General features: G+C 51.6%; 1 protein-coding gene across 1 annotated transcript in view; it reads right to left on the reverse strand.

The window, feature by feature from the left end:
• Positions 1 to 3,868: 3,868 nt before the first annotated feature.
• Positions 3,869 to 10,745, reverse strand: part of mcu (mitochondrial calcium uniporter) — a 156,648-nt gene continuing 149,771 nt past the window's right edge. Inside the window, exons 7-9 of the mRNA XM_038990995.1 lie at positions 9,890 to 10,093; positions 9,156 to 9,272; positions 3,869 to 4,070 (exon numbers count right to left, since the gene is read on the reverse strand). Of these exons, the coding sequence (XP_038846923.1) occupies positions 3,987 to 4,070; positions 9,156 to 9,272; positions 9,890 to 10,093 (405 nt within the window). The 3' untranslated portion in view covers positions 3,869 to 3,986. The remainder of the gene's footprint in view (positions 4,071 to 9,155; positions 9,273 to 9,889; positions 10,094 to 10,745) is intronic.

Below are 10,745 nucleotides of genomic sequence, written 5' to 3' on the forward strand. Positions count from 1 at the left end.
CCTCCAATAAACAGAAGAGGTCTACCCCCTCCAATAAACAGAAGAGGTCTACCCCCTCCAACAAACAGAAGAGGTCTACCCCCTCCAATAAACAGAAGAGGTCTACCCCCTCCAACAAACAGAAGAGGTCTACCCCCTCCAACAAACAGAAGAGGTCTACCCCCTCCAATAAACAGAAGAGGTCTACCCCCTTCCAATTAACAGAAGAGGTCTACCCCCTCCAATTAACAGAAGAGGTCTACCCCCTCCAATTAACAGAAGAGGTCTACCCCCTCCAATTAACAGAAGAGGTCTACCCCCTCCAATTAACAGAAAAGGTCTACCCCCTCCAATTAACAGAAGAGGTCTACCCCCTCCAATTAACAGAAGAGGTCTACCCCCTCCAATTAACAGAAGAGGTCTACCCCCTCCAACTAACAGAAGAGGTCTACCCCAAAGCCAATCTCCACAACTGAAGTAACAACATAGATATGGCTTTGTTTCATCAACCAGCAGAAAATGAACCAGGGTTTGATCGCTTGTATCGAGAGTAACAACACCAGCGTGTCAATAACGCTCCTACTACACATTCACGTGTATTCTACCATCCTGTAGCATCCGTGTACTCTACCCTGTCTGCCTGGCTGTCTATCAGGGGGAGGGGGGCAGTTACTTGGAACAGCTACTAGGACCAGTGGGAGGAGAGAACTTTGGAACGGAACAGCCTTGTTTGTGTGAATGAACCTCAAGCACACAGTTTATACTTCTACTATCTGCAGCTTCGGTTTTTAATGACAGGTTATTGATTGAGGCGATCGAATGGTTAAGTCAGTCATAGGTCATATAGAGGGTGACAGGAGACCTTTTACAAAACCCTCATTGGGCATTAACTGACATTAATTTGGACATGTTCTGTTCACATGTGAACCATTGATATCATGTCATTGAAATATGCGTTACATGCTGTCTGAAGCCAAGACCAATTCAGAACAAGTTATGTCCGTGTTTTTATTTTATTTTTTTAGAACAAATCAATTATACTTATTTGTTCTCGTCACAATGAAAAAAGCATGCACATCGGATCTGAGACATTCCCTGTAAAAGCTCAGTCTATTTTCTAGTTTTCAGGAGAAATGGTTTATTTTGGAAAATTGCTTTTCTTTTGCAGCAACAATGCATCAGTATTATGTTTGTGTGTGTGTGTGTGTATGTGTGTGTGTGTGTGTGTGTGTGTGTGTGTGTGTGTGTGTGTGTGTGTGTGTGTGTGTGTGTGTGTGTTGGATCTCTGTTTTATGTTCCTTGGCTTAAATGATGTCCTACAAAACCTCACATACAGACGGAGAAGATTCATCATTGAACAACCTGCAATCTACAGCAAGCCTGTGTGTGTCTGACTGTCACACACACACAGGTACACAACATATCATATATTACAATATGTCTCTTTCTTTACATCCACACAATTAGGTTACTGTAAAAAATGTGAGCATATTCAGAAATGGTACACGGTCGGGCCACAGCTGTTTGTGAGGGTTCTACGGGGTACACCGTTGCTGTTTGTGAGGGTTCTACGGGGAACATCGTTGCTGTTTGTGAGGGTTCTACGGGGTACACCGTTGCTGTTTGTGAGGGTTCTACGGGGTACATCGTTGCTGTTTGTGAGGGTTCTACGGGGTACATCGTTGCTGTTTGTGAGGGTTCTACGGGGAACACCGTTGCTGTTTGTGAGGGTTCTACGGGGTACATCGTTGCTGTTTGTGAGGGTTCTACGGGGTACACCGTTGCTGTTTGTGAGGGTTCTACGGGGTACACCGTTGCTGTTTGTGAGGGTTCTACGGGGTACACCATTGCTGTTTGTGAGGGTTCTACGGGGTACACCATTGCTGTTTGTGAGGGTTCTACGGGGTACACCATTGCTGTTTGTGAGGGTTCTACGGGGTACACCATTGCTGTTTGTGAGGGTTCTACGGGGTACACCGTTGCTGTTTGTGAGGGTTCTACGGGGTACACCGTTGCTGTTTGTGAGGGTTCTACGGGGTACACCGTTGCTGTTTGTGAGGGTTCTACGGGGTACACCGTTGCTGTTTGTGAGGGTTCTACGGGGTACACCGTTGCTGTTTGTGAGGGTTCTACGGGGAACATCGTTGCTGTTTGTGAGGGTTCTACGGGGTACACCGTTGCTGTTTGAGGGTTCTACGGGGAACATCGTTGCTGTTTGTGAGGGTTCTACGGGGTACACCGTTGCTGTTTGTGAGGGTTCTACGGGGTACACCGTTGCTGTTTGTGAGGGTTCTACGGGGTACACCGTTGCTGTTTGTGAGGGTTCTACGGGGAACATCGTTGCTGTTTGTGAGGGTTCTACGGGGAACACCGTTGCTGTTTGTGAGGGTTCTACGGGGTACACCGTTGCTGTTTGTGAGGGTTCTACAATGTTCTCTTGGCTGATATGAGTTATAGTGTAGTTGGAAGAAATTGTAGGATATGTGAGTGGCACGCAGAATCTCTCTGACAGAAATCCTTCTAAGAACGCGTCTATTCTGTTGCTGCTTGTGTTTGTGGAGGATGGATGTATGTCTATGAAGCCTTGGTGGGTTATATTGGTGGTAGTAGAATGATAACAGTGTGTGAGAGACGGAGTGGGAAGACCTATTGATATGGGGGTCCTGTATGGTTGAGACATTACTAAAGAGATACAGATATGGTATATTAACTATATTTTCTGATATAGGATGTTAAAGAGAGAGCTCCTCCCCCCACTGAATGATCTAAACCTCCTCTACCTTCATTGGGATTGATTGTATATTGTTTCTCATAACAAATATAGCATGGCTTCTAAAATAAAACATCTGGGAATATTAGAACACACAGTGATGTTGTTATCGGAAGTACTATCCTCCAATCCCGGCGCAGCATGTTACAGGAAACAGGAAGTTGATAGGAAGTCAACAACAGGAATAGGAAGTGAGGTGTGGTCACCTGACCTCAACTCCGTCTATCCACTTCCTGTAAAGGCTGTGACAAGCTGAAAGGCTCCTGATAACAGGTCCTTGTCATCATAGCAATATGCTCTGTGGGTAGCTGCACTTCAGGCAGAGAGGGCGGGAACTGGAAACAGACGGGGCAGGGTTGGCCACAGCCAATCAGACGAGACAAGAGGGGTCGGCCAAGGTCAAAGTTCACGGTCACCTGGAGGTCACAGGAACCCTTGTCCAATCACAGCCATGTCCTCCGAGCATGCAGAGGTCAGAGGGCTGAGATTAAAGGTCAGGGGGTGGAGCAAGAGGTTCCCAGCTAGAGGATGAATCTTTGTAAACGTAAATTCGTAGGACACAGACGTCCCGAAGCCCCATAGGAGTGGTGTGTGTGTGTTTGAATGCTGCACTGTGGGCCTAGCTAACAAATAGATAAAGCAACTGTTAAGTGGCTTGGGGTTGGAGTCCCGGGATATCACCACACACACTTATAGACGTGTCCATTTGTCTGCCCCCGTCCCCTCCGCCTCCTCTGTAACTCCTCACACTGCAGCGTGCCACTTCCTGTACGTCCCCTAGAGCTTCCTGCAGGCTGTCCTGAAGTCCTGTTGCATATCCATAGCACCCAGTTTCATCATAATCTCCACCCCCAGACACAATTTGATTCAGTTTCTGTTCTTTCTAAACCTCCTCTACAGATGAGTTGACTTTATCATTTGAGTTTTCAAGTCAGAGAAATAAAAAAAAAGGAGAAAATGTAAAAAGAAAAACTCCCACGGTCGATCGCTAAAGGGAAGGGTTTGTTTAACAAAGAGGAGTAAAGGTGGACGGATGGAGAGAGAGGAGGAGGATAAGGAAAGGAGGGATGGAGGAGGGTAAGGAAAGGAGGGATGGAGGAGGGTAAGGAAAGGAGGGATGGAGGAGCGGAGGAGGGTAAGGAAAGGAGGGATGGAGGAGAGGAGGAGGGTAAGGAAAGGAGAGATGGAGGAGCGGAGGGAGAGATGAAGAAAGCAGAGGAGGACATCACTCTTCCCATCAATCTTTGCTGGCGGCGGTGAGTTGCTGGACAGGGAGTTGGAGCTGGAGGGGATCCCTCAGGCGTTTCAGATCTAACTCCACCTGGGGGGGAGAATAATATGAGAAAGGTGTGAATTCCTTCTACAATTGTTCTTTTTTTTGTCATAACGTTTCAATCCAGATTATGAAACCATAACAACAGTACATTTTGTGTAGACATGTTAATGTGTGTTCATGTGTGCATGCCTGTGGTTGGTGTCGGGGTTAGTGTCGGGGTTAGTGTCGGGGTTAGTGTCGGGGTTAGTGTCGGGGTTAGTGTCGGGGTTGGTGTCGGGGTTGGTGTCGGGGTTGGGGTTAGTGTCGGGGTTGGTGTTAGTGTCGGGGTTGGGGTTAGTGTCGGGGTTGGGGTTAGTGTCGGGGTTGGGGTTAGTGTCGGGGTTGGTGTTAGTGTCGGGGTTGGTGTTAGTGTCGGGGTTGGTGTTAGTGTCGGGGTTGGTGTTAGTGTCGGGGTTGGGGTTAGTGTCGGGGTTGGTGTTAGTGTCGGGGTTGGGGTTAGTGTCGGGGTTGGTGTTAGTGTCGGGGTTGGGGTTAGTGTCGGGGTTGGGGTTAGTGTCGGTATTGGGGTTAGTGTCGGTATTGGGGTTGGTGTCAGTGTCGGGGTTGGTGTTAGTGTCGGGGTTGGTGTTAGTGGCGGGGTTGGTGTTAGTGGCGGGGTTGGTGTTAGTGGCGGGGTTGGTGTCGGGGTTGGCGTTAGTGTCGGGGTTGGTGTTAGTGTCGGGGTTGGTGTCGGGGTTGGTGTTAGTGTCGGGGTTGGTGTTAGTGTCGGGGTTGGTGTTAGTGTCGGGGTTGGTGTTAGTGTCGGGGTTGGTGTTAGTGTCGGGGTTGGTGTTAGTGTCGGGGTTGGTGTTAGTGTCGGGGTTGGTGTTAGTGTCGGGGTTAGGGTTAGTGTCGGGGTTAGGGTTAGTGTCGGGGTTAGGGTTAGTGTCGGGGTTAGGGTTAGTGTCGGGGTTAGTGTCGGGGTTAGTGTCGGGGTTGGGGTTAGTGTTAGTGTCGGGGTTGGTGTCGGGGTTGGTGTCGGGGTTAGTGTCGGGGTTAGAGTCAGGGTTAGTGTCGGGGTTTGTGTCGGGGTGTGTCGTAGTCTGGGTTGGTGTTGGGATTGGTGTCGGGGTTAGGGTTAGTGTCGGGGTTGGGGTTAGTGTCGGTATTGGGGTTGGTGTCAGGGTTGGTGTTAGTGTCGGGGTTGGTGTTAGTGTCGGGGTTGGTGTTAGTGTCGGGGTTGGTGTTAGTGTCGGGGTTGGTGTTAGTGTCGGGGTTGGTGTTAGTGTCGGGGTTGGGGTTAGTGTCGGGGTTGGTGTCGGGGTTAGTGTCGGGGTTAGTGTCGGGGTTAGTGTCGGGGTTAGTGTCGTAGTCGGGGTTGGTGTCGGGGTTGGTGTCGGGGTTGGTGTCGGGGTTGGTGTCGGGGTTGGTGTCGGGGTTGGTGTCGGGGTTGGTGTTAGTGTCGGTATTGGGGTTGGTGTCAGGGTTGGTGTTAGTGTCGGGGTTGGGGTTAGTGTCGGGGTTGGGGTTAGTGTCGGGGTTGGTGTCGGGGTTAGTGTCGGGGTTAGTGTCGGGGTTAGTGTCGGGGTTAGTGTCGTAGTCGGGGTTAGTGTCGGGGTTAGTGTCGGGGTTAGTGTCGTAGTCGGGGTTGGTGTTGGTGTCGGGGTTGGTGTCGGGGTTGGTGTCGGGGTTGGTGTCGGGGTTAGTGTCGGGGTTAGTGTCGGGGTTAGTGTCGGGGTTAGTGTCGTAGTCGGGGTTGGTGTTGGTGTCGGGGTTAGTGTCGGGGTTAGTGTCGGGGTTGGTGTCGGGGTTGGTGTCGGGGTTAGTGTCGTAGTCGGGGTTGGTGTTGGTGTCGGGGTTAGTGTCGGGGTTGGTGTCGGGGTTGGTGTCGGGGTTGGTGTCGGGGTTGGTGTCGGGGTTAGTGTCGGGGTTAGTGTCGGGGTTAGTGTCGTAGTCGGGGTTGGTGTTGGTGTCGGGGTTAGTGTCGGGGTTAGTGTCGGGGTTGGTGTCGGGGTTGGTGTCGGGGTTAGTGTCGGGGTTAGTGTCGGGGTTGGTGTCGGGGTTGGTGTCGGGGTTGGTGTCGGGGTTGGTGTCGGGGTTGGTGTTAGTGTCGGTATTGGGGTTGGTGTCAGGGTTGGTGTTAGTGTCGGGGTTAGTGTTGGGGTTAGTGTCGGGGTTAGTGTCGGGGTTGGGGTTAGTGTCGGGGTTGGTGTTAGTGTCGGGGTTAGTGTTAGTGTCGGGGTTAGTGTTAGTGTCGGGGTTGGTGTTAGTGTCGGGGTTGGTGTTAGTGTCGGGGTTGGGGTTAGTGTCGGGGTTGGGGTTAGTGTCGGGGTTGGGGTTAGTGTCGGGGTTGGGGTTAGTGTCGGGGTTAGTGTCGGGGTTGGTGTTAGTGTCGGGGTTGGGGTTAGTGTCGGGGTTGGGGTTAGTGTCGGGGTTGGGGTTAGTGTCGGGGTTGGGGTTAGTGTCGGGGTTGGTGTTAGTGTCGGGGTTGGTGTTAGTGTCGGGGTTGGTGTTAGTGTCGGTATTGGGGTTGGTGTTAGTGTCGGGGTTGGTGTCGGAGTTGGTGTCGGGGTTAGTGTTAGTGTCGGGGTTAGTGTTAGTGTCGGGGTTAGTGTCGGGGTTAGTGTTAGGGTCAGTGTCGGGGTTAGTGTTGGGGTTGGTGTCGGGGTCGGTGTCGGGGTTAGTGTCGGGGTTGGTGTCGGGGTTAGTGTCGGGGTTAGTGTCGGGGTTGGTGTCGGGGTTAATGTTAGTGTCGGGGTTAGTGTCGGGGTTGGTGTCGGGGTTGGTGTCGGGGTTAATGTTAGTGTCGGGGTTAGTGTCGGGGTTAGGGTCGGGGTTAGTGTCGTAGTTGGGGTTAGTATCGGGGTTGGTGTCGGGGTTAATGTTAGTGTCGGGGTTAGTGTCGGGGTTAGTGTCGTAGTTGGGGTTAGTGTCGGGGTTAGTGTCGGGGTTAGTGTCGGGGTTGGGGTTAGTGTCGGGGTTAGTGTCGGGGTTAGTGTCGGGGTTGGGGTTAGTGTCGGGGTTGGTGTTGGGGTTAGTGTCAGGGTCAGTGTCGTAGTTGGGGTTGGTGTCGGGGTTGGGGTTAGTGTCGGGGTTAGTGTCGGGGTTGGTGTCGGGGTTAGTGTCGGGGTTGGGGTTAGTGTCGGGGTTAGTGTCGTAGTTGGGGTTGGTGTCGGGGTTGGTGTCGGGGTTGGTGTCGGGGTTGGTGTCGGGGTTGGTGTCGGGGTTGGTGTCGGGGTTAGTGTCGGGGTTGGTGTCGTAGTTGGGGTTAGTGTCGGGGTTGGTGTCGTAGTTGGGGTTAGTGTCGGGGTTGGTGTCGGGGTTAGTGTCGGGGTTGGTGTCGGGGTTGGTGTCGGGGTTGGGGTTGGGGTCGGGGTTGGTGTTGGGGTTGGGGTTGGTGTTGGGGTTGGTGTTAGTGTCGGGGTTAGTGTTGGGGTTGGTGTCGGGGTTAGGGTTAGTGCCGGGGTTAGTATCGTAGTTGGGGTTAGTGTCGGGGTTGGTGTCGTAGTTGGGGTTAGTGTCGGGGTTGGTGTCGGGGTTGGTGTTGGGGTTGGTGTCGTAGTTGGGGTTAGTGTCGGGGTTAGTGTCGGGGTTGGTGTCGGGGTTAGTGTCGGGGTTGGTGTCGGGGTTGGTGTCGGGGTTGGTGTCGTAGTTGGGGTTAGTGTCGGGGTTGGTGTCGTAGTTGGGGTTAGTGTCGGGGTTGGAGTCGGGGTTGGTGTCGTAGTTGGGGTTAGTGTCGGGGTTGGTGTCGTAGTTGGGGTTAGTGTCGGGGTTGGTGTCGGGGTTAGTGTCGTAGTTGGGGTTAGTGTCGGGGTTGGTGTCGTAGTTGGGGTTAGTGTCGGGGTTGGTGTCGGGGTTAGTGTTGGGGTTAGTGTCGGGGTTGGTGTCGTAGTTGGGGTTAGTGTCGGGGTTGGTGTTGGGGTTAGTGTCGGGGTTGGTGTCGTAGTTGGGGTTAGTGTCGGGGTTGGTGTCGGGGTTGGGGTTGGTGCCGGGGTTGGTGTCGTAGTTGGGGTTAGTGTCGGGGTTGGTGTCGGGGTTAGTGTCGGGGTTAGTGTTGGGGTTGGTGTCGGGGTTGGTGTCGTAGTTGGGGTTAGTGTCGGGGTTGGTGTCGGGGTTAGTGTCGGGGTTGGTGCCGGGGTTAGTGTCGTAGTTGGGGTTAGTGTCGGGGTTGGGGTTAGTGTCGGGGTTAGTGTTGGGGTTGGTGTTGGGGTTGGTGTTGGGGTTAGTGTTGGGGTTAGTGTCGGGGTTAGTGTCGGGGTTGGTGTCGGGGTTAGTGTCGGGGTTGGTGTTGGGGTTAGTGTCGGGGTTGGTGTCGTAGTTGGGGTTAGTGTCGGGGTTGGTGTCGGGGTTAGTGTCGGGGTTGGTGTCGGGGTTGGTGCCGGGGTTAGTGTCGTAGTTGGGGTTAGTGTCGGGGTTGGGGTTAGTGTCGGGGTTAGTGTTGGGGTTGGTGTTGGGGTTAGTGTCGGGGTTAGTGTTGGGGTTGGTGTTGGGGTTAGTGTCGGGGTTAGTGTTGGGGTTGGTGTTGGGGTTAGTGCCGGGGTTAGTGTCGGGGTTGGGGTTAGTGTCGGGGTTGGGGTTAGTGTTGGGGTTAGTGTCGGGGTTGGTGTCGGGGTTAGTGTCGGGGTTGGTGTCGGGGTTGGTGTCGGGGTTAGTGCCGGGGTTAGTGTCGTAGTTGGGGTTAGTGTCGGGGTTGGTGTCGGGGTTAGTGTCGGGGTTGGTGTCGGGGTTGGTGTCTGGGTTAGTGTCGGGGTTAGTGTCGGGGTTGGGGTTAGTGCCGGGGTTGGTGTCGGTGTTGGGGTTAGTGTCGGGGTTGGTGTCGGGGTTAGTGCCGGGGTTAGTGTTGGGGTTAGTGTCGGGGTTGGTGTCGGGGTTGGTGTCGGGGTTGGTGTCGGGGTTGGTGTCGGGGTTAGTGCCGGGGTTAGTGTCGTAGTTGGGGTTAGTGTCGGGGTTGGTGTTGGGGTTAGTGTTGGGGTTAGTGTCTGGGTTAGTGTCGGGGTTGGGGTTAGTGCCGGGGTTGGTGTCGGTGTTGGGGTTAGTGTCGGGGTTGGTGTCGGGGTTGGTGTCGGGGTTGGTGTCGGGGTTGGTGTCGTAGTTGGTGTCGTAGTTGGGGTTGGTGTCGGGGTTGGTGTCGGGGTTAGGGTTAGTGTCTACCTCAGCGATAGAGTCCTTCAGCTGGTTGTACTTGTAGATGTCAAAATGTTGTCTCTTCACCCCCTTGTGGAAGAACAGCAGGTACTGTCTGTCCCTGGCGTCAGGGTAGAGGTACTCCTACAGGACAGGGGACATTCTGTCACAATAACACAACTAGACCTACTCCAGAATGCTACAACTTCTACTAGGGAATATACTGTATACATACTGTAACCCAACAGGAAAAGGAGGACATATCCATGAATGAACCAAACGTGAATGAACCAAACGTGAATAAACCAAACGTAAATGAATCAAACATGAATGAACCAAACGTGAATGAACAAACATGAATGAACCAAACGTAAATGAACCAAACATGAATGAACCAAACATGAATGAACCAAAAGTAAATTAATCAAACATGAATGAACCAAACATAAATGAACCAAACATAAATGAATCAAACATGAATGAACCAAACATGAATGAACCAAACATGAATGAACCAAACATGAATGAAACAAACATGAATGAAACAAACATGAATGAAACAAACATGAATGAACCAAACATGAATGAAACAAACATGAATGAACCAAACATGAATGAACCTGCTCCAAAAACGCTACTAGAATACACAAAGACTAGTGCTTAGTCTCAACACACAAACATAGTCTGGCCCTGTAAAAGGCTTGGATTTGCTGTGTGCTATAGAGGGTGTGTGTGTGTGTGTGTGTGTGTGTGTGTGTTACCTGGCGTGTGAGTACATAGTAGGAGTACATAGCCATGGCGGTGGCGTAGGTAATGAAGTAGGTGACAGGCTCCATGATATCCCAGGAGTACTCCCACCAGGTGAGGCGCGCCAGGATCCCAAACTGTGTTGCCATGTAGGCCATACCCCCCCACAGCACCCAGGTGGTACGACGCTCCGCCTTACGACTCAGCTCCTCCCTCACCTGGGCAAACAGCCAATCAGAGACAGCCATCAGTCATAAAAAGGCACACCATTGGTCCACTGTAGCTCAGTTGTTAGAGCATGGTGCTTGCAACACCAGGAAGACGGGTTTGATTCCCGGGACCACCCATTCGCAAAACATGTATCCAGGCATGACTGTACGAATGAAGGACATTTTTTCCCCCGGGTCAAATCGCCAATTGGTAACCCATCCCTTATGAGAATAATTGACACATAAACAAGCATTACAATAATTCACTATGGTAATTACTGATCATTCTTCGTCCGGTGTTCGATGCACTGCGCATCGCATAAAGAGTCAAAAAATTAAGATGCATTGGATAAAAGCATCAGCTTTTTCTTTTTCAAAAGACATATAATCACTCACTACCTTCAAACATCTTATCCCTCACTACCTTCAAACATCTTTATCCCTCACTACCGTCAAACATCTTTATCCCTCACTACCTTCAAACATCTTTATCCCTCACTATCGTCAAACATCTTTATCACTCACTACCTTCAAACATCTTTACCCCTCACTACCTTCAAACATCTTTATCCCTCACTACCGTCAAACATCTTCATCCCTCACTACCTTCAAACATCTTATCACTCACTACCTTCAAACATCTTCATCCCTCACTACCTTC

The sequence above is a fragment of the Salvelinus namaycush genome, chromosome 4 (genome assembly GCF_016432855.1).
Source record: "Salvelinus namaycush isolate Seneca chromosome 4, SaNama_1.0, whole genome shotgun sequence".
NCBI lineage: Eukaryota > Metazoa > Chordata > Actinopteri > Salmoniformes > Salmonidae > Salvelinus > Salvelinus namaycush.